General features: G+C 37.0%; 1 protein-coding gene across 3 annotated transcripts in view; it reads right to left on the bottom strand.

Moving 5' to 3' along the window:
* MSRA (methionine sulfoxide reductase A) overlaps positions 1-24,546 on the bottom strand; it is a 559,731-nt gene that overhangs the window by 292,550 nt on the left and 242,635 nt on the right. For all 3 annotated transcript variants that reach the window (XM_077152948.1, XM_077152946.1, XM_077152945.1), the window contains exon 2: positions 18,116-18,184. In XM_077152948.1, the coding sequence (XP_077009063.1) occupies positions 18,116-18,184 (69 nt within the window). The remainder of the gene's footprint in view (positions 1-18,115; positions 18,185-24,546) is intronic.

Below are 24,546 nucleotides of genomic sequence, written 5' to 3'. Positions count from 1 at the left end.
TACAATATTATTTTAAGCATTGATTTCAGATTTTTAATCACCTCACAACATTCCTTTGTCTTGTGTTCCATTCCACATTTTGCATATACCAAAAGTACAGTTTGACATGCTTCTCAACCATTCAGTGTATTTGTGGAACGATCCATTTTGTATGGTATCCAATGCACACATTAAATATAATTCTATGTGGTTGCATTCAATACATTCCATCTTAAAATGCAAGTAATACTGATCTATAAATAGAGCAATAATACTTAAATACTCTTTACACAGGATTTATGCCTATTTTTTAGCTAATGAATCATTTAAAAGGGCCATTTAGAGTCTTAAAACATAGAAATAGATAACATTCTAAAACAATGAATATATAGAATTTGAGAAAGATTGACAAGGGTGTAGTTAAAGTGTTTATTTTATTTCTTTTACATACAGGCAGTGGGGATTCAAGCCAGAAACACTGGACTAGTAGACTATCACCTCCTGTTGTCCTTTCACTATCCTAAACATTCTATCTTCAACAAAACAGCCAAGGTGATTCTTTTCAAAAAGTCAAATCATCTCTCACTCCTCTGTTCAAAATCCTCTAATGGATTCCCATAGTGTACAAAAATAAAAGTCTAAATTCCCACAACTACCTACAAAGCCCTTCATGAAATAATTCTCCCTTAATACCTGATATCAGCTATTCTCTGTTTACGTGGGCCTCATGACAGGCAAACTCCTACCTCAGGACCTCAGGACCTGCATTCCTTCTGCCTGGAACACTTTTATCAAAGATCTCTGCATGGCAATCTCCCTCACCTTTTTCAAGTCTTTGCATAGATTTACCACTTCATTGATGCCTTCCCTGGCTATCCTATTTAAAATGATAACCAGCCAACCCCAACCTGGCATTTACTATTCCCCTCCTCTGCTTTATTTTAATCAAGTGCACATATCACAATCTGAGAGACCATAATTTTACATATTTGTCTTATTTCCTGTCATACCCTAAGAGAGGGTAAACTCGCTGAGGGGAGGTATTTTTGAGTGTTTGGTTCCTACTGCAATAAACAAACAGTTGAAGAATGAAAGAAAATGTTATCTCAGTTTTCGACCCAGCTCTACAATTAACTAGTAGTTTAACCCTGGGAAAGTCACTTAATCTCTCTAAGCCTCAGTTTTTTCATCTAAAAACAGGAATAAATAACTTTGGCTATTCCTACCTCTCAATTTTAAGGAATGAATGAAGTTACATACATATAAAAATACTTCATAATATGAAAATTGCTACACAAGCATAAAAGTTGGTTGCTGATTATGGTTTCATTTTACAGCTTCTTCACTGTACAATATGTTAAAAATGTCCTAAGTAGAGGGTAAAAAGGGACAAAAATTTCAGCAGAGTTACCAATGTATTAACAGCAATTGAAAAACTATTTGTCATTCAGCTGGTGCAACTACCAGGTTATTTATTATATGTCACCACAGAAGTATTTACTGGCACCAGGGTTAAAACAGATTATCTTCTTGGAAACCCAACTCATTTTTTGCATGTGGGAAAGCAAGCCATATGCTGAATCTATACTTAACTGGACTCTCTCCATATCATGGTCACCCAATTGTACACCTCTACTGCACAGCTGTTAAGGTAAGGTTAAAAGACATACCTGCTGATGGGAACTGCAGGTCGACCTTCCCATGCATTTCTGACAGCTCACTTGCTCCTCAGGAAGCTCTCACTCTAATCTCCTAGTGTTATCATGTTCCTGAAATTTTCCCATACCTACTCACTCCTTCCCCTCCCCATTATATTCTTCCCCTCCCCATAATGTTCATAAAATCAAACTCTCCCATTCTTCCTAGTGCAAACATCACTGTCACCTGGACAAATGTCATAAGTGTTCTTAGTCTATCAGGACTACTATAACAGATACCACACACAGTTGGATTAAACAACAGGAATTTACTGCCCCACAGTTTTGGAGGCTAGAAGTCCAAAGTCACGGTATTGACAGGCCATACATTTTCTAAAGTCTAGCATTCTGGCGGTGGCTTGCTGGCAATCAATCTCTGCCTCCATCATACAGCGATGTGTCTATGTCTCCTCCTGTGGCTTCTACTACCACAGTGTCCAGTGCCCTCTGCTTATAAGGTCTCCAGGCATACTGGATTAAGGCCCACCCTGAATATGATTCAGGTTAGCCTTAAAGTCTTCAAAGATCTTATTTACAAATATGTTCACCCCCACAGATTGGGGGTTAGGACTTGAGCGTGTCTTTGCAGGGGGCATGCAATCTATCACATATGTCAAGGATAAAGAATCCAGGTAAAAAAGTGGGTAACAAGAAATTCTACCACATGTTGAATCAATATGTGGAGGTTAGAAGCAAAATGGTTATGGGCTTCCACTGAAAATATTTTCATCCTAGCCTGACAAGTGGCAACATCATAAAAGTTAAGAAGCTGAAAGAGGAGGACCATCACATAGGAAGTTATTCTGAATTCAAAAAGTGACATGGGAGTTTCTAGGAGAGACCAGAGACTTAGCTAAAAAAATTTTTTAATACTGTTCACACCAAAAAAAAAAAAAAAAAAAAGCAGCGATTCCTGAATAAACTTGATTCTGGCAGGTCACATCTGATCATATTTTGACTCATCTTATGGTATTTTTTTTAAAATGTCTTTTTGGTTTATTCATAAGGTCTACTGTGAACTATAATTAATTCCTTCCATATCATCATGAGTCTCAGAATCACAGTTGAGACTTTGAAGGATAAGTGGTAGGACCCACACCAGAAAGACATCCACTTGGCAAGAGCCACCACTGGTACCGGTGTAGTGAGCTCAAAATAGCCCTTGGCCTTGGTTAAGTATAATCCTTTGCCTAAATCCTAGGACACTGTGCTACATCAGGAAGATGAAAGGTGTTTTACACAACACCCACTATATCTGGACATATGGGTTTTTGTGGACACATTGCACAAAATGTAGGAAAAGTCCACAGATTGTTTCATTATTTTTCATACTCTTTTGGTCAAAAATATATCAAGTCAAATAACTATTTCTCCGCATAGATGGAGCATGTTGCTTCAACCCATCCCAAATCCCAAGGTTTCAATGAAAACATATTTCCAGTTATTCCTGAAAAATAATTAGAACTGGCAGTGTTTGATTCTTTTTTATTTGTATTTTTAGAGAAGCTCTGAGTTTAAAAAACAATCATATGTAAAATATAGGATTTCCATACATCATCTCATCACCAACACCTTGCACTGGTGTGGAACATCTGTTACTGTTAGTGATAAGTCTTTTGTTCATAAATCGTACTTTGTTTTTAACAGAAGTTACCTTTGTTACAACTTATGAAAAATTATTAAAACAGTTCTATTGTTAATTATTTACATTAGCTTTTTCCTCATATACCACCCTATTATTACCACCTTGTATTAGCATTGTACATTTGTTATAATTCATGAAGAGCATTCTTATACGTTGTACTAGTATGTATAGTCTGTCATCTACAGTAGGGTTCACTGTGTTGTATGGTCTTTGTTTATCTTTAAATTTTTATTCTAGTAATATAAACATAAAGTTTCCTCTAGTTAACCACATTCACCTACACAGTTCAGCACTGAGGATTACATGCACCATAATGTACTACCATCACCACTATCCATTACCGAACCTTTACCATCAGCCTAAACAGAAATTCTGTACAAGTTATACTTCAACTATTCATTCTCTAACACTAATCTTTCTTTTGATAACTCATATTCTAGATTCTATTTGTATGAGTTTGCTTATTATAATTAGTTCACAACAGTGAGATCATACAATATTTGTCCTTTTGTGTCTGGCTTATTTCACTCAATATGTCCTCAAGGTTCATACATGTAGTTGCATGCATCAGGACTCCATTCCCTTCTAGAGCTGAATAACATTCTGCTGTATGCATATGCCACATTTTGCTTATCCATTCATCCATTGAAGGACACGTGGGTACTTCCAATACATGAACATGAAATATTCTTCTATTTATTTAGATCCTCCTTGATTTCTTTTAGCAATGTTTTGTAGTTTTCTGTCTATAAGTCCTTTATACCTTTGGTTAAATTTATTCAAGTATTTGATTCTTTTAGTTGCTACTGTAAATGGATTTTTTTTTCTTGATATCCTCCTTAGATTGTTTGTTACTAATAAAGAAACCCTAGTGACTTGGGGTGTTGCTCTTGTATCCTGACACTTTGCTGAACTTGTTTTTTAGGTCTAATAGCTTCATTGTAGATTTCACTATGTATAGGATCATGTCATCTGCAAATACTGAAAGTTTTACATCTTCCTTTCCAATTTGGATGCTTTTCTCCCTCCTTCTTGCCTAGCTGTTACAGTTAGAACTTCCAGCACAATGTTGAATATCAGAAATGACTTTGGGCATCCTTGTCTTGTTCCAGATGTTAGAGGGAATGCTTTCATTCTTTCATCATTGAGTATGATGTTAGCTGTGGGATTTTACATATGACCTTAATCATGTGAGGAAGTTTCTCTCTATTCCTATTTTTCTAACTGTTTCTGTAGAGAAAGAATGCTGAATTTTGTCAAATACCTTTTCTGCATCAATCAAGATTGATCATGTAGCTTTTACCCCTTAGATGTGTTAATGTAGTATGGTACATTAATTGATTTGGGGTAACCGTTGCAGACCTGGGATAAAACCTACTTGATCATGATGTATAATATTTTACTGTGCTGTTAGATTCGATTTGCAAGTATTTTGTTGAGTATTTCTGCATCTATATTCAAAGGATAAATTGCTCTATAATTTTCTCCTCTTGTGTTATCTCTATTTGGCTTTGGTATTAGGGTGATGTTGGTCTTATAGAATGAACTAGTGTTCCCTCCTCTTCAAATTTTTGGAAGAACTTGAACAAAAATAGTACTTATTCTTCTTGGAGTGTTTGGTAGAATTCACCTATGAAACCATGTGGTCCTGGGGTTTTCTTTGTTGGGAAATTTTTGATGACTGCTTCAATCTCTTTTCTTGAAATTGGTCTGTTGCGGTATTTCATTTCTTCTAAAGTCAGAGTGGGTTGTTCATGTGTTTTTAAGCATTTGTCTATTTTATCTGTCTGATATGTTGGCATACGGTTGCATGTATCCTCTTTATTTCTCTTGTAACGTCCTCTAATTTCTTATTTTATTTAATTGTATCTTCTTTTGTTTCTATGTCAATCTGGCTAAAGTCTTGTCAATTTTATTGATCTTTTCATAAAAACAACTTTTGGTTTAATTCTAATTTTATATTCTCAAATCCATTTATTTCTGCTCTAATCCTTGTTATTTCTTTCCTTCTGCTTGCTTTGACATTAGTTTTAAAGTTATTCCAGGAGGGCAAATAGGTCTATGATTTTAGCATTTTCTTACTCTTTAATATAGACATTTGGGGTTATAAATTTTCCTCTCAGCACTACCTTCACTGCATCCCATAAGTTTCGATATGTTGTGCTCTCATTTTCATTGAGATATTTAATGATTTCTCTTGCAATTTCTTCTTTGACCCACTGATTAAGAGCATTGTTTGACTTCCACCTACTTGTGAATTTTCCAGTTATCCACCTGTTATTGATTCCTAGCTTCATTCCACTATGGTCAGAGAAAGGGCACTGCATAATTTCAGTCATTTAAAATGTATTGAGACTTGTACTGTGACTCAACATACAGTCTATCCTGAATTATCCATGAGCACCTGAGAAGAATGTATAGTCTGCTGTCTGGGAGTTCAATGTTCTGTATTTGTCCGTTAAGTCTAAGTAATTTTATCATATTATTCAAGTTCTGCTTCCTTATTGATCCTATATTTAGATGTTCTACCTATTGATGAGAGTCACATGTTGAAATCTCCAACTATTATTTCTCCCTTCAGTTTTGCCACTGTTTGCTTCACGTATTTTTGGGCACTTGGCTTAGGCGCATATATATTTATGATTATTTATTCTTGGTGGATTGTCTCTTTTACTAATACATAGTTTACTTCTTTGTTTCTTTAAACAGTTTTGCATTTAAAGTATTTTTTTCCAATATTGATATAGCTACCCTAGCTCTTTTTTTGGTTACTGTTTGTGTGGAATATCTTTTTTCAGCATTTCACTTTCAACCTATTTCTGTCTTTGGTTCTAAGGGAATTTTCTTGTAAACAGCATATAATAGGATTATGCTTTTTTAAATCTATTCTGCCAATCTGTATCTTTTGATTGGGGAGTTTAATCCATTAACATTCAGTGTTATTACTTTTGCCATTTTATCCTTTGATTTTTATGTGTCATGTCCTTTTCTTTTCTCTCATTTTACCCGTTTAGTTATCCTTACTGATAATCTTCATTTCTTCATCCTACTCCAAGCCTCTCTGTCTTTTTCTTTCAGCCTGCAGAACTCCCTTTAGTATTTGCTGGGCAGGTCTCATGTTGGTAAACTCTCTCAGTTTCTGTTAATCTGAATATATAAAACTCTCCCTTATTTGCAAAGAAAGTTTTTCTGCATAAAAAATTGGGGGTTGGTAGTTCTTTTCTTTCAGTACCTTGAATATATCATACTACTGCCTTCTTACCTCCATGGTTTCTGATGAGAAATTGGCACTGAGCCTTATTGAGAATCTCCTGTTTGTGATGAATCGCTGTTCACTTGCTTTCAAAATTCTCTTTATCTTCGGTAATTGACATTCTGATTAGTACATATTTCGAAGTAGATTTTATTAGGATTTATTCTGTTTGGAGTATGTTGTACTTCTTGGACATGTATATTTGTCTTTCATAAGAGTTGGGAAGTTTTCAGCTATTATTTCCTCAAATATCCCTTCTCCCCCTTTTCCTTTCTCTTTTCCTTTCACGGCATGTATATTTGTTCACTTCATGCTGTATTCAGATCTGAGACCCTGCTCAATTTTTTCCATTCTTTTCTCTATCTGCTCTTCTGTCTGTACGATTTTGATTGTCCTGCCTTCTAGCTCACTGATTCTTCCTTCTGCCTGTTCAAATCTGCTGTTGTATACCTCTAGGGTATTTTAGTTTCTTCTATTGTACCTTAATTCTCCATTTTTTTAATACTTTTGATTCTTCTTAAAATGACTTCTTGATATCATTTATCTTTTTATAAATATTTTCCTTCATCTTCTTGAATTGATTTAGGATATTTGTTTGAACATCTTTGATTAGGTGTTCTAAGTTCTTTATCTCCTCTGAAGTTTTTAATTGTTCCCTCAACTGGGCCATATATCCCTGTTTCTTTATATGGTTTATAATTTTTTTGTTGATGTCTGGGCATCTGATTATCTTGATGAATTTACTCTGGAGGTCAGGTGACAGCGTCTCCCAATCAGATAAGGCCTACGGACCCATGAAGGGGGCACAGACAGGATTCCAAAGTGCCCTGGGGAAGGAATTGGGAAGGACATGAAAAGTTCTTTGACAATTCCTGAAACTATGCTTTCCTGGCCTGCAGAGCAGATGCCACCTTTCAGCAAACTATTCCCCACAGCCCTAAAGAACACTGAGCCTATAAATCTCCACCCCCACTCCCCCACAACTCTTTTTGTGGTAGGGTAGAAACAATGGCTGCCACTGCTTTTGTTCAAGTTGAACTGAAACAGTAGCCAAGAGACAGGACTCAGCAATCCTAACTTGCTAGTCAAAAGCCATGATAGGTGTATGGCCATGTCCTCCCCTGCTCTTGGGGAAGAGAATTTGTCTGTCTCTTTCTGACAGCAATCACCAGACTTGACCGAATCCTAAGGGAGCTGTGCCAGTTTGAAAGGATTATGTAGAAAAGCCATGTTTTAATCCTGATCCATCTTGTGGAGGCAGCTGTTTCTTTTTAAACCCTATTCAGTATTATAAATTGGAAACTTGATTAGATGGAGATGTGATTCCATCTATTGCAGGTGGGTCTTGATTAGTTTACTGGAATCTTTTAAAAGAGGAAACATTTTAGAGAGAGTCCCGTTTTAGAGCCATGAGAACCACTAAAGCCCATGCAGACAGAGACTTCTGGGGATGAAGAAGGAAAATGCCCCTGGGGGAGCTTCATGAAGCAAGAAGCCTAGAGAGAAACATCACCATGTTCACCATGTGCCCTTTCAGTAGAGAGAGAAACCCTGAACTTCATTGGCCTTTCTTGAGTGAAGGTAACCTCTTGTTAGTGCCTTAATTTGGACATTTCTATAGTCTTGCTTTAATTTGGACATTTTCACAGGTTTAGAACTGTTAACTTGCAACTTAATAAATTCCTCTTATTAAGGAATTATTTCTGTTTCTGGTATATTGCATTCCAGTAGCTAGCAAACTAGAACAGTAGCCCACTGTAAGAGCTCAGGATGGGTGCTGGCAGCCACAGTGTGGAGAGAGCAACTTACTGTTCTTTACTGTAATTCATTAGCCTCTTCCTCCCGCTCCTCCTCAGGTGCTGTACAGTGTTCTTCTGACCTCTGGAGTCCCGGAACAGTTGTTTCAGACAGTCCTTCCCTGTTCATAGGTGCTTTGTGGGAAGGACTGTGTCCTGGAGCTCCTACTCTGTCATCTTCTCTGAAATCCAACACACTTTTCAGTACTCTTTGATTGTGATTGCCAAAAAAAATCTGTGTGTTGTACTGGACCTAAGAAATATTCATAGAAATTATTTTTCTTCACTTTATTTACACACAAAATCATTCCAACAGTATTTCAGACAACTTACAAAAATACATAGAGTACCATGAGGTAAAAATAAGTGATCAGTAAATATCTTCTCTTTTTCAATCCCAAAATACTTGACAGTGAAAACTGGATAACTTGACCTACTCTGTGAAAACTGGAAGGCAAATAGTATGTACTCTGATATATGTTTCCTGCTACCTCAAACTCATTCACAATATTAAGCCCAAGTGTGAAAACATGCTCCAGGTGAAATGGCCCAGTTGTTAATCTTTTCGTTAGACAGCATTCCTGAGGAAGCTATGTCATTTGTTGTCTGTTCATCCATTTTCATTTCAATATTTTGAAAGCATTCCACTTTCAGAATCAAGACCTCCCCAGCCTTCCAGCCTGCTTTAAAGTTTTTTGTTTGTTTGTTTTTTCAGTCCTTGTCTGCTGAGGTTCAGGTCTCAAACCTGCATGACAGGATGTCACCTGGTAATGAAATCTGGGGTGAGAATGGAAGAGAGGCTCAGGGTTCCATAGACTCAGATTTTTCCTGAGAAATAACCTTCTGCCACCTGACAAAATGTGCGTGTTTCTTAGGTTTATTCAAATCTGCTGAGGCAATCTGTCTGCTGTGATTATACTTTTAAGCATTTGACCAAATGGTTACAAGTTTTTAAAATTTGGTTAAATGATCAAGTGAAAATGACCACTCAAACAAATTAAAGATGTTTTCATCACTTGTTAAATGACTTGAGGCATTATATATACATGACTTACGAGTTTACATCTAACCCATTCCCAGAGCAAAGCGCTAAATAATGGGGGGGAGAGAGGGGACCTAAGCATTTATCCTTCTTTCCTAATCAAACTGGATCTCAAACAGTTGATGAGGGGAAGTTACTTTTTATAGAAATATTCTATTTAAAAATAAAAGGCAGGGGTGGGTCATGGTGGCTCAGCAGGCAGCGTTCCCACCTGCCATGTCGGGTTTGATTCCCAGTACCTGCCTGTGCATAAATAAATAAATAAAGCTAAAAAACAAAGGGCAACGCTAGAATCAAAATATCACCATTTTACAGGCTCTAATAAAATAACGGATCTATGCACTGATCATTAGGAGGCTGCTAACTTCACCAAAAGAGAGAGAACCAGACAATAAACTCCACCTGAATGACATACATACCACCACCTGCCAAAAAATCAAATCTGAGTCCAATCAAGCTCTACCAATTCAAAGAAAATACAGAGGAAAGATGACATAATTCAACGCATCCTGAAGAAAACATTACAGGATAAATGACCTAATTTCTTGAACAAATAAATTGCATGGGTGGAAAAAAAGGAGAGAGATGAACATAAAGATTTAAAAAGACTAAATATGTATATCAACAATTGCAATGTATGGACTATTTGGATCCCAATTGAAACCAATAATTGAAAAAAAATTTGTGGGGAGATTTGGATTGACTGGATATTTGATATTAAGGAACTACAGTTTGTCTATTATGATAATAGCATGGGGTTACATTTTCTTAAAATTGTTAACTTTTAGAGATACACACTAAAATATTCATAGATGAAGTGATGATACCTGAGATTTGCCCTGAAATAACCTAGGCTGAGGAAGAGGGAATGGGTGGGAATACAAATATAACACATTTAGCCTCAACTGATAACTGTTGAAGCTGAGTGAGTGAGGTCTCATTATATTACTCTCTCTTAATATATGTTTGAAAATGTTTACAATAAAGAACTAAAAATAATTTTTTAAAAAACTAACTGCAAGAAATAATATTGACAGAAATCTCCCTAAAAGACAGTCCATTTCTTATTACAGATACAATGAAACCGACTTCAGAGAAGCACACCAGTGTGCCTGCAGGGCTGCTTGTACTGAATTGTGCCCTGGTGGATGTCATGAACCTAAAGAGAAGAGTGTAACAAACAGCTCCACTGAACTCCTCAGCTGCTCCCTCTAAGGGTGCTGTCAACAGTACTGTTTATTGCATCACATTACTTGGCATTCTCCTTATAAGCACCCTTGAAAGAAATTTCTTTCTGATTTTAGAAATCAGGAATTTTTTTTTATTCCCCCAAGCACTTAGATTTTCAGTATCAAGAAAAACTGAAACCCATGATATAACCAATTAATCTTTCTTCTTTGGGCTGCTAAGAAAGAATCATGGAGTCAAATTTATGGTCAACTCATAAGTTATACAGAATTATGGCATTACACTCTGTATATTTCATTGCTCTTATTTTTCTTTGCTCTAATATTTACCTACTTTTAATACATGTTTTTGCTGAATCTTGCATATATTTTTAAGTTTCCTGCAACTCATTTATAACAATGCTCAAGACAAATAGTTGGGGAGGGTGCAAGTAAAAGAGGGAATGCTCTATTTGGTATCTGCAACATAGGTCACAGTATTTTACTTAAAAGTGCTAGTTGAGGGCCATGGTGGCTTAGCAGTCAGGAATGCTTGCCTGTGATGCCAGAGGACCCGGGTTCGATTCCCGGTGCCTGCCCATGTAAAAAAAAAAAACAAGGAAAAAAAAATGCTAGTTGAATGAAACTGAGTAACTCTCATAGTTTTTATTCTCCATATCTGTTTCTCTTCTAAGAAAAAGTTAGTTAACAGTAAAGCAGTAAAAATATATTTCTCCTACAAATCCTATTGAGTATATTTTCTCTGCAGAAATTTAGAAAAAAAACAAATCTATTTTCAAAACTAAAAAGAAATCAGTCCAGAGGGTGATCACTGTATACTAGTGAGAAGAGTGAAAATTTACCACAACTGATCTACTATATAGTTGTGGCCAAAAGAAAAGTAATGTTACTTTATGAGAGTTCTGAACTGATACTGAAGGAAGCCACCATTCTATCTTAGACCAGTGATGAGAGTAGATCTAACAGAAAATTTAATAACAAGGACTGGTCAGTATGCCATCAACATCAGATCATTTCTCAACTAACGCTATTTGTTTTTTCATAATCACTGACTCCTCAGGACTTGAGGACTCATCAGGTACTGTGGAGGAGAGAGTGGAAATCATGTGGAAACTGCCTAGTGTTGTGGTCACAATTCTGGGCCTTAATCACAGCAGCCCTGACTGGGGAGACCACTAGTGGCCTTCCAGGGAGCACCCTCTCAGGGGGGCCCTGTAAGCACCCAGGGCTGAGACCCCACACCACGCTTAGCTTTGTGTCAGGCCCTATGCTAAATGCCTCATATGCATCATCTCATGACAGCCTCACAATAACCCTATGAGATGAATATTCATGTTCTCATTTTATAGATGAGGATTGAAGCTGAGAAGGGGTAAGAAACTCATCTAGAGTCACACACCTAAGTTTATCGGACTCAAGACCGCTTATGAATTCTGAATTATTTATGGACTTGTCCACAACTTTTTTGTGTAGGAGGGCTTACTTTCCCACTCTCTTTTGCATTCAAAGTGGTTGAGGTTGATGCATAAATGATCTTGAAACAACTGAAGTATTATTTATTTTATTCCTTTCTACAATGGGTTCAGTTCTTTTCTTCAAGTACAGAAAATCCTGGGAGTACAAGGGTAATTCAGTGGTAGAATTCTCACCTGCCATGCAGGAGACCTGGGTTTGATTTCCGGTCCGTGTACTTCCCCACCCCACCCCCCCCAAAAAAACCAAGTACAGAAAATCCCCACCTATACCTCAGCTTCCATACTCGATATATATTCTCCTCTTGCCATCCTCACCCTCAAATAGCCTCTCTGGCTCCATACCTGCTCTTTTTTGGACCTGGACAGGACCATGTAGCTGCATTATCCCAGGAAATATCAAACAAATTAAAAGGAATTTTTATCAGGGTTTTAAAAGATCTCTTCCCTACTCTTAAAACTGTCTGATCTCTCACACTCACAAAGAAAATGAAAACTGAAGATCATTGTACACATGAAAAAGATACACAAAATAAAATGTGTCTTAAAACATGTCTCCATATGACCAGCCATGGACCCTTAAGGTACTTCTAATTACCACGGGAGAAAAGCCTATTTTTGTTCTCCCAAGTGCCTCACGATTTAAGAAGTTTGCACCAGTTAGCAGCCTGCTGTTCTAACAGTCTTGTGAATTTAGATGGTTTAGTTAATTATAAACACATTTCAAAGTCATTCTCGCTGGCCTTTTTCCTGGAATGAGTGACTGTCACTCCACAGCTCACAGAATGATCTTCAATAGTTTTCAGTCAAGGTTCAGAGAGAAATATGCCACACCGGGATTCGATTATTTACCAACATAATGTTGGATTCAAGCCAATGAGACACCAATATATTTTCCTTTGAAGTCTGACATATTGCCTGCTGCTTTCAATGCTGTTTTCTTGGCTGACAGACAAATAACTGTGGCTGTTTCAAAAATCACCTACAATTCAAGTTAAGAAAAAAATTCCTTGCGATTGGTTTATCATACAAACACTGATCTCATTCTCCTTCTGGATGCTGAAGGTGAATCCCCCAAGTAGGGTGAGTTTATGGGCCTCTGACAGCTGCTGGCCCTCTGTTTTGTGATCAGTCAATCCACTCACAGAGCTATACGAGAAAGGGTCCAATGGGTTCTTGGAACTTTGGCTTTAAAGACAGAGGTGCAAAGAGATTATCTGCACATTTCCATGATGTCTTTGATCGGTGTTTGCTCCTTCGCCCTAAGAAAACCTGACTTGGACAATGATTTTTTGTAGTGGTTTGAGGTTGTACAACCATTAATGTCCAGCTATTGTGAGCCTAAAGCCTCATGGCAACCCAAAGGATTTTCTGAGGTGCTTCTGCAGGTGTTGTTTGGTATCAATTACTGAACATAAAGACTTCTCACTGGAGAATCTTCCCTCTCTCCACACAGCCTGGATATGGGTTTCCAAATGATAAGATCAAAGAATTTAGAGACAGAAGTAACTAAAAGGTTTAATATTCTGACACAAAGTAAATTCTCATTAAATGAGAAGAAAGGATCTTAAAGGCCATTTAGTTCCACACAACTGACTAAGAATGGCCTCTCTATCATTTGAATACCTCTAGTGATGGAGAGCTCATTACCATATACCACCAGACAATATTAGTACAATATCCACACTGTAAAGGTATAAATGGATCAATTTCCCCTCACTTATTGGAGTGCTATGAGCCAAGTTTTATAAATATGAATTAACTTTTCATTTGAAGTCATTAAGAAAGAACATGATAATATTTACTGAATAAAACCTTCAGAGTTAATAGTATATTACTAACAGCTTTTGTGTTGATGCTACATTACATAAAATCTAATTCTACAGCATTATAATTTTTTTCATTCAGTTACTTTAGTTTGTACATCTAAGTTCATTATTTTTTCAATTTCAACTTTCCTCAATGCATATTTATTATTCTTGACATGCTATTCTATAACGGACACTCTCATCATAGAGCAGAATTATATCCCAGTTGCCTGAAACCTCCAGGTTTACACCTCATCACTTCAGCATAATTTTTAATAGCACCATTTTCACTCTCAAGTGTCCTAGTTTGAATGCTAAATGATATGGTCAAGAACTGAACTTTAACATTACATAAAATTGTATTTCATTTTCTTAAAAAACTGTACTAAAAAGCTTCAGAACTTAAAATTGGAATTCCCCACACCCTGCTTCCCACCATTCTCAGTTAATAAGCTTTTATTTATTTTATTTTGAAATTCTCAATCTTTTTTTACTATGGAGTATTTTCAATACAATGAATAGCTGCTCCGTGCTTAAGAGCCACCAGCACAGAGAAGCCTGTGCTCTCTGCCTGGATAGAGTGGCCCACTGCCAATGGGATGCCACTTTTCATTAAGACATTGAGAGCCGGAAAGAACCTTTCTAAGACAGGCACAGCATGTTGGCAAATGTAATGTTGGTATCCTCATACCTGAGAAAGCCTTCCCTCTATTTGAGCACATTTCTTTGATCTTTGGGTGCCTCAGTTTCTCTGTCTATAAAAGAGCACAATGATACCCACTTCACAGAGCTGTTATAAGGATTAAAGGGATGATATCTCTAGGGCACTCTCGGGCACCAGGAACAAAGACAGTAAGTAATTGCAAAATGTTCCTTCCGCTTTTCCAGCTTATGAGAAAAGGGCTCCCACTGATTTGAAAGAGAGCATCATACCGAAGAGGAGAAGCCCACTGGGAGAACAGGGCCTATTACCTTCATTATCACTGTCCTAAAGTACAGAGCAGAGAAAGAGGGACAAAGAGGCTAAAGAATTGGTCACAGGAAAACAAAATATGAAAAGGAAAAAGCTAACCAATGGGCCACAAAAGAAAATCAGAAAAATGAACTTCTTATTTTTAAAACAATCTGTGAGGATTGTGTACCAGAAACAGAGTTAATTATATATATATATAAATATATTAACTAATATACATTAATATGTCACTTGCTATAATAACACATTCATATATTTTCACTATAGAACGTGTCTTTGTTCTTCATGTTATCCTTTCTTACATTATAAATTTGAATCTAAAAGCCTAATGACAGTTCAATGGTCACTTTTAGAGTAGGTGAAATTTCAAAGTTCCTGTCCAGACAGCATTCTGTATATTCAAATGATTAACTTATAAATTATGAAGTTTAAATTGGTGTTGCTATTTTGCATAAAATATTAAAACCTCCAAGACTAAAGAATGAGTTTGAATAAACACAAAGTGCCAGTGTTGTTCTGGTTAACTTGCAGTCAAGTAGATGTAAGACATTTTCCTACACATTGACACGTGCTACTAAAATCAAATAGAGCAAAACTATACACAGAAGGAGATGCAGCAAAAGCCACCTTCAAGGGTTCTTGAGATGGGTTTGGAAATGCATAGAAATTTACAAATCAATTTGCTAAATTGGCTTGGTTGGAAATCAGGCTCTTGGGCAATTCTGAATCTACTAGGTTCTCCCAGGGCTTATTCAACCTGAGCTAAGAGTTATGTGGCATCAAAAGGAAAAAAAATGGTCTTTGGGGTCAGTTAGTTCAAATTGTAGCTCCTCCACCTCACTAACATATGGTTTTAGAAAGTCATATCATCTTTCTGAGAAGGGGATTTTATAACATCTCCAGCCTTGTAAGGTTCTAGGAGGATTAAATACCCGAGGTATGTAAAACAGCCGAGCACTCTGCTTAGCTTGGCCTTTTCAGTATAGCTATAAGCAACCAAGAATGAGAGAAGTCCACCCCTGCTCCCTCACTTTACTGCAGGACAGGTGGACAAGCAATACAAAGTGAGAACAGTTTTGAAAACATTAATATAAGATGCTTATATATACTTAACTAAGATAGAAGTCTTAATTTAGGCATCTAGAAGAGCCAAACTGCAGTTGTGAAGAATTCTTAGATGTCAAAATAATACTCTATTTTACAATCTGTGTAATTCTGCTCTTTATATGTTGTTAACTTGTAGAAATTATGCACATGATCCACCTCTTTTAAAAACCAAGCATGGGGCAGGCCACAGTGGCTCAGCAGACTGAGTTCTCACCTACCATGCCAGCGACCTGGGTTCAATTCCCAGTGCCTGCCCAGGAAAAGAAAAAACAAGCATGTGGGCCATTCACAGTGGGCTTCTCAGAAACTGTCTAGTGCCAGAGGAGCTTTTGGTCCTGAATATGTTACAAGAACCCAGAGCAGAAATGGTTTCAGAGCTTATCTAACCTTCTCATACTATGGGTTAAAAAAAAAAATTGAGGCTTGAAAAGGAGAAGTTGCTTGCCCAAAGTAAAACAATGAAGGTCTTAAGATTTTAGTAAGCCACTATAAACCAAACTTGTGCGTGTGTGTATGGGGGCGGGGGGGGGGGATAGATCACAAAGCTTTATTCAGTGATATTTCCAATTCTGTGGCCAAACAAGGTCACTGGTCTATCTAGCACTGGGTCTCGGTCTTCCCTTCAGGAAGGACGTTTTCCTCTAACATCACAACAAAGAGAAACCTGCTAAGATAGGCAGCCCCATCCTATAACTCCAACATGGCATGGAACTTAGTTCCTAACATTCTGGGGGTTGACAAATTCAAAAGATTAAAAAAAAAAAATCATCAAAATAACCTTTCTAACATTGACACATGTAACATATGTCATCCTATGATAAGACACATAGTGCTAGGTGTGCAATTTAGGCAAAAATATCCTCATCTAAACATAATTCCTCCTAGGCGAGTTAACAAATCAAACATTTTAGCATCAATTTTAGGGTGTCTATTAAGCCTTTTTCTATGAAAACCAAGTTTTCCAGTTAAATTTCTGAGAATAATTTCTAAATACTGATCAGTGTATTTAAAAGACGACAGCCCATACAGAGCAAGAGTTACAAACACTTAAGTAGAATTTAGTCTCTGTATCCTAATTCTGGTTCCATCTCCACAATTAAGAAAACTTTACATCCTAAATATACTAATTTAGAGACAAGATTTTTTGTTGAGGCTAATTTCCAGTTCAAATACATTTCAAAGCTTCAAAGCAGTTTTGCATCAACAACCCTGGTAAGAGATTACCATCAAGACCAGAATAAGAGGGAAGCTGGGGGACAGTATGAAGTCAAGAGCCATGTCTTTAGGGTGGGAGAGACCATAGAACCTGTCTATAGGTTGAGAGGTAGGAGCTAGGAGGTACAAAAAAAGTGAGAATCCAGAGGACAGAGAGGGTAATTCCTGAGAGGGTGATACAGGACAAACCCCAGAGAATGGAAGTCAAGAAAAGAGGGAGGGAAAAAGAGAGAGGGGAGGGACAGCAGAAAGTGAGGGGACAGAGGGAAAAGAGGAAGAAGAAGAAGGAAAGCAAGCAAAGAAAGTACCAGATGCACACATATTTTGAAGGAAGTTTTGATGGTGTTATATGAAGGGACGGAAACACGAATTCAAAAGGACTTCTTTAACCAAATGATTTGGGATTAACAGAGAGGTTCCATATAACTACATAATTCTATATTGTAGGTCGGCATTCAAGGACTGGATTTTATTCTGTTCAACACATTTTAATCGATATTTACTCAAGGAATATGCTCAACTCATGATGGAGGGAAAAGAGGTCATTCAAGTAGATTGATTTTTTCTGGAATGATAATTCAAAACTATTTGAATCCCAGCCTTCAACAAAGTCATACCAATATGGAGAAAAAAAATCCCTCCTAGCAAATAAAAACTCAAAACCTAGTTTAGCAGGTTAATTGACAGTGTGGACCTAAGAAACAGCAAATACAGTTTGATATTTATGTCAAAGTGAGAAAAGAAAGCACACTAAATTCTATAAAATAAGCCTTTCCGATCCCAGAAATTACTAAGAATCCAATTGTTTTCTTGGCTGCAATGACTTGTAAATATCTAGAAAAGCCCAGATTTTGAAGCCCAGAGGACACTTGCTAAAACTAAGAAATTTGGCACTAGTCTTTGCACACAATTTGGGTTTTCTCTCAGAGTTGATAACTTACCAAATAGAGCCATCTGTGTTCCCTCTGGGAAAGGTTCAACTGTTCTATTGCCATTGACATGATGTTTGGCTAGAAAAAAAAAGAAAGAAAGAAATGCAAGTTTTAGTGTAAAGTTCTACACACATACTAACACATGTCATTAAATGTGTCAACGAGCCTATTTTTCATTTTTTAACTATACCAAATGCTTTCCCTCTTAAGAGGGCAATGATTTAATGATGAAACACAATGATTTTGCATTTAATCTCAGAGTTAGAAGAATCCTAGAGGGTCATCTAGTTCAGGTACTTCAGGTGACACATATGTGTGCCACAGGCAGAGCTACTGCAGTCACACACTGGTAGCACTGGTGGCAGCAGAGCTAACTAAGCATTAAAGCTCCTTGCTCCTGGCCAGCAGGTTTCCCCTGTGCCAGGGTATCCCCTGGAGAACAAGGGAAAACCCTGGGTTCTAAGACTAGGGGGGTGGCTTTCCCCTTACAACTCCTAACAATTAGAACAATGACCCAATCCATAAAGTGAGAAGTAAAAAGGAGCGGAGTGACATTAGGGACAATTTTTCAAGAAACAGACTAGCAGCACATGTCATTTCACTACAATTCAAGCACTGCTCCCGGGAGCCAAGCACATTGGCTTTCTTAAAGATGAGATGGCTCCTTGCAGTGCTTACAGCGCTCTTCATTCCCCAGCCCCATAACTAATGATCCTTCCCACCCTGGTGTATATCGAGGATTTGGAAATAAGAAAAAGTTACCAGGTGATAAAACTGGAGGAGGACTGTGGGAAGATAGTGGAGTAGGGAGCTCCAAGGCTCATTCCTTCCACCAGAACAACTATTAAACAGGCAAAAACTGTCTAAAACAACTATTCTGAAACTCCGGAGGCCAAAAGAACACTGTATACAATCCAGGGAAGAGCAAGAGGAAGAGGATGCAACCTGCGCCCATTCCCTACCCCCACAGAAGAAGGCCACAGGATCCAACCCCTGGCTAGCTCACTGGTAACAGAAAGTGACATTTAAAATCCTTTCCCCCAAGACCATGGGTGAGCAATCAATGATCACGGCATTTGATTGGCAAATTCAGATAGCTGGGGGCCTGGCTCTGAGGGCAACAACTGTTTCAAATCACCCCAGGCAGTGGCAGCTGCCATTATTTCAACCCTCCCAGGGCAGAAGCAGTGGCGGTAGAGACACAAAGATGTGCGACTTCCTCGGGCCTGTGGGGGACAGTTAACTGAAGGCCTGTATTTGCTGGGCAGGCCAAGAAAGCTTAGCTATGAGGACCCATCAGAGAAGTTCTTGGCCCTTCCTAATCCCCTCTCCAAGGCACTCTGGAGCCAGTCTGCACCCCTTTTGTGGGTCCCTGGCCCTGTCGTGGCTGGGAAGCACTGATCGAGAAAGATCTCTCCAGTGTGTCCTCCTCCCAGAATTTGCCCTCCAAGCAAAAGCAGCTTGAGACAACAAAGGAATGTAAAAACTATGGAGTTGGACAGTCTGGGAAAAAAGGCATTACAGTTTCAAACATTCAGGAGAAAGAAGTCTGTCTCATGGGAAACAGAGGGGACAAGTAAACTCCTGGAAACACGGGAACCCCAAAACAACAAAAAAGCAAATGCCTAGGACAAGACAGAGGCCCAGAAAGATGGGAAAGTTCTGCAAGATGCATTTACCTTGGGCAGACCTTCCTGATAGGAGGGCTGAAGCTCAAGAAAATCTCTGTCTTATCACCAGCTATTTACAAAACCAAGAAATGGATACCTCAGGAAATAAGGCCTGAGCTAACATTTTAAAATATTGAACTGTACAGTGTGCAAAAGATTATAAGACAAAGAAACAGGAAATAACGCCCATCCAAAGAAAGGACAAAAATCCATAAAAACACCAACAAAGAAGAAAAGACTGTGGATGTAATGAACAAAGTCTTTGAAAAAACGATCTTAAAAATGCGCAAGGACAAGAAGGAAAATAAAGAACATGAACTAAAGGATATCAGGAAAACAATGAATGAGCAATATGAGAGTATAAGTAAAGAGAAAGAAATTTTAGAAGGAACCAAACAGAACTGCTGGTGTTAAAGACCATAATAACTAAAATTGAAAATGCCCAGGAGGGCTCCAAGAGGAGACTGGAGCTGGCAGATGAAACAATCAGTGAACTTCAAGACAAGACACTTGAAATGAGTCAGGCTGAAGAAAAGAAAAGAAAAAAAAAAAGAAATATTAAAAGTGAAAATTGCCTAAGACACCTCTGGGGTACCATCAATTTCACCAATATACACATTATGGAAGTCTCCCAAGGAGAAGAAAGGGAGAAAGGGACAGAAGGAATAGTCAAAGAAATTATTTCAGAGAACTTCCCAAATCTAGCAAAACACATGAATATGCACGTCCAATACCGGAGAACACCAAATAGGACGAGCATGAAGAAAATACACTCTATCATTTATTGATCGTACAGTCATATGCAGAGGACAAGGAAAGAGTTCTGAAAGCTGCAAGAGAAAAGCAACTTATTATATACGAGCAAGTCTTAATTAGATTGAGTGATGATTTCTTATCAGAAACCATGGAGGCAAGAAGGCATCAGGTAAAAGACAGAGAAAGATTGAAGGAAAAAACCGCCATCCAAGAATTTTATATCTGGTGAGATGTCCAAAAATAAGGGTGAGATTAAGACATTCTCAGAGAAACAAAAGCTGAGGGGGTTCAACACCACACCTCCCCTACAAGGAACGCTCCTAAAGAGAAGTATGCGGACTGAAAGGCAAGGATAATAGACCGTGTGGATCAAAGCAGCATTCAGAAATCAAGACCTGTGGTAAAGGTAACCATTTGGGTCATTGTAAGTGTCAGTATTATGGTGGTGTATTGTTTGGTATGTAACTCCACTTCTTACTCCCTATAGGTGCTAAAGTGTAAATTCATAAAAAATAACGATAAACCTATGCTTTTAGACATACAACATACAAAAATACAAGGGGTAACAAGTTCAAAAAATGGTGGGGGAAGGCAGAGGGGTGTAGGAAAAAGATATGTACATGCTATTGAAATTAAGTTGGTATTAAAACAAATATGATTGCTATATATTTAGGCTGTTAAATTTTGGCCCTATTGTCACCACAAGGAAAACAGAAGAAAAATATATACTGATAGATATGAGAAGGCAGTCAATGTGGTACAACAAAAAAATCAAATACAAAAGTAGACATTAATGGATGTGAAGAACAAAAAAGAATATATAAGACTTATAAAGGCTAAATAGCAAATGGCAGAAGAAAGTCCTGTATTATCAGTAGTGATTTTAAATGTAAATAAATTAAACTATACAGTCAAAAGGCAGAGATAGGCAGAATGGATAAAGAAAAGTGTGACCCACCAATATGTCTTCAAGAGAATCACCTTAAATTCAAAGATACAAGTAAACTAAGGGTGAAAAGCTGAAAAAAATATATACCATGTAAGTGCTAACCAAAAGAGAGCAGAGGTAGCTACACTAATATCGTAAAATAGTCTAGAAGTCAAAACAGTTACAAGGGAAAATGAAAGTCATTTTATAGTAAGGAACATGACAATTAAACAGAAAGACATAACAACTTCAAATACACATGCACTGAACAGCAGGGCCCCCAAACACATGAAGCAAATAATCACAGATTTGAAAGGAAAAACTGACGGTTCAACATTAATAGTGGAAGAATTTAATACACCACTCTTAATGATGGACTGAACATCTAGGTCAGGTGATCAATAAGGAAGTAGAAGACTTAGAATGATACTCTAAATCAACTAGACCTAACAGACATATATAGAACACTACACCCAATGAAAACAGAATACACATTCTTCTCAAGCACACATAGATCATTCTCCAGGATAGACTTGGTCACAACACAAGTCTCAAAAATTCAAAAATATTGAACTCATATAACGTATATTCTCCAACCACAAGAAATGAAGCTACAAATCAATAACAGGGAAAATGAAAAATGTACAAACATGTGGAAATTAAACAATAGACTCTTAAACAACTAATTAACGGGTTAAAGAGGAAATCAGAAGCAAAATTGGGGAATATCTTGAGACAAATTAAAATAAATATACAACATACCCATACTCATGGGATGAACTAAGGCACGCTGAGGGGGAAATTTATAATTCTAAATGCTCACATTAAAAAAAGAGAAAAGGCTCCAAATCAAATCAAATCAAAGACCTAACCTCAAAACTAGAAGAACTAGGAAAAGAAGAACAAACTAAACTCAAAGCAAGCAGAAGAAAGGAAAGAAAAGAGTGGAGATAAATGAAACAAAGAATAAAACACAATAGAGAAAATCAGCAAAACCTAAAGTTGATTCTTTGAAAAGATCAATAAAATTGGCAAGACTTAAGCTAGACTGAGAAAGAAAAACAAAGAGAGAGAGGATACAAATAACTAAAATCAGAAATTAAATGAGGGATATTACTATCAAACCCACTGAAATAAAGACTCTAAGAGGATTCTATGAACAACTGTTCAACAATAATTTACATAACCTAAATGAAATGGACAAATTCTTAGAAACACACAAACTACCTACCTCAATTCAAGAAGAAATAGAAGGTGTCCACAAATCAATAAATATTAAAGAGATTCAATCTGTAATTAAAAAATCTCCCAACAAAGAAAAGCGCATGGCTTCACAAGGGAATTCTACCAAACATTCCAAGAAGACTTAACTCTGATTCTGCTCAAACTCTTCCAAAGAATTGAAGAGGAGGGAAAAATTCCCTTAATTCATTCTCTGAGGACACCACTACCTTCATACCAAAACCAGATAAAGATACCACAAGAGAACAAAACTACAGACCAATATCTCTTATGAATATGGATGCAAAAATCCTCAAGAAAATACTAGCAATCCAAATGCAACAGCATATTAAAAGAATTTTACACCATGATCAAATGGGATTTAGCTCTAGTATGTAAAGTTGGTTCAACATAAGAAATCCAATTAATGTAATATGCCACATTAACAGAATGAAGAGGGAAAAAAACACCTGATTACCTCGGTCACACACACACACAAAAGGCACTTGACAAAATTCAGCATCACTTCTTGATAAAAACACTTAGCATACAAGGAATAGAAGGAAACTTCCTCAACATGATAAAGGGCATATATGAAAAGCTTACAGCTAATATCCTACTCAGTGGTGAAAGACTGAATGCTTTCCCTCTAAGATCAGGAACAACACAAGAATGTCCACCGTTACCACTGTTATTCAACAATTACTGGAAGTTCTTGCCAAAACAATGAGACAAGAAAAAGAAATAAAAACATCTAAATTAGAAAGGAAGAAGTAAAAGTTTCCCTATCTGCAGATGATATGATCCTATATCCAGAAACCCCTGAAGAATCTGCAGCAAAGCTCATAGAGCTAATAAATTCATTCCGCAAAGTGACAAGGTACAAGAGCAACACCCAAAAGTCAGTAGTGTTTCTTTACACAAGCAATGAACAATTAGAACAAGAAATCAACAAAAAAAATCATTCATAACAGCAACTAAAAGGATCAAATATCTAAATAACTCTAACTAAGGATGTAAAGAATGGTACACAGAAAATTACATAATATTGCTGAAAGAAATCAAAGAAGACCTAAATAAATGGAAGAATATTCCATGTTCATGGACTGGAAGACTAAATATTGTTAAGATACCAATACCACCAAAAGCATTTTACACATTCAGTAAAATCCCAAAATTCTAAAAACGTTCTTTGCAGAAAGGGAAAAGCCAATCATCAAATTTATATGGAAGTGTGAGAAGCCCCAAATACCAAAAGCCATCTTGAAAAAGGAGAATGAAGTTGGAGGACTCATATTTCCTGATCTTAAAACTTATTATAAAGCCACAGTAATCAAAACAGCAGAGTATTGGCATAAGGACAGATATATAGAGCAACAGAGGAGAACTGAGAGTTCAGAAATCAACCCTCACATTTATGGCTAACTGATTTTTTTTAATTTTTTATTTTTTATTGATAAATATTGTATATTCATATAACATATAATTATCCAAAGTGAACAATCAATGGATCACAATATCATCATATATCTATGCAATTATCACCACAAATTGACTTTTTCCTTTTCTGTGAAAAATAACATATACAAAAAAGCAATACATTTCAAAGCACATAGCAAAAATTAGTTGTAGAACAGATTTCAGAGATTGGTATGTGTCCTGGTTTGAAAGGATGTATGGACCCTAGAAAAGCCATGTTTTAATCAAAATCCCATTTCATAAAGGCAGAATAATCCCTATTTAATAGTGTATGTTTGAAACTGTAATCAGATCATCTCCCTGGAGATGTGATTTAGTCAAGAGTAACCACTGGATTAGGTGATGACATGTCTCCACCCATTTGGGTGGGTCTTGATAAATTTCTG

The sequence above is a fragment of the Tamandua tetradactyla genome, chromosome 3 (assembly GCF_023851605.1).
Source record: "Tamandua tetradactyla isolate mTamTet1 chromosome 3, mTamTet1.pri, whole genome shotgun sequence".
NCBI lineage: Eukaryota > Metazoa > Chordata > Mammalia > Pilosa > Myrmecophagidae > Tamandua > Tamandua tetradactyla.
This window is presented reverse-complemented; position numbering and strand designations above follow the sequence as displayed.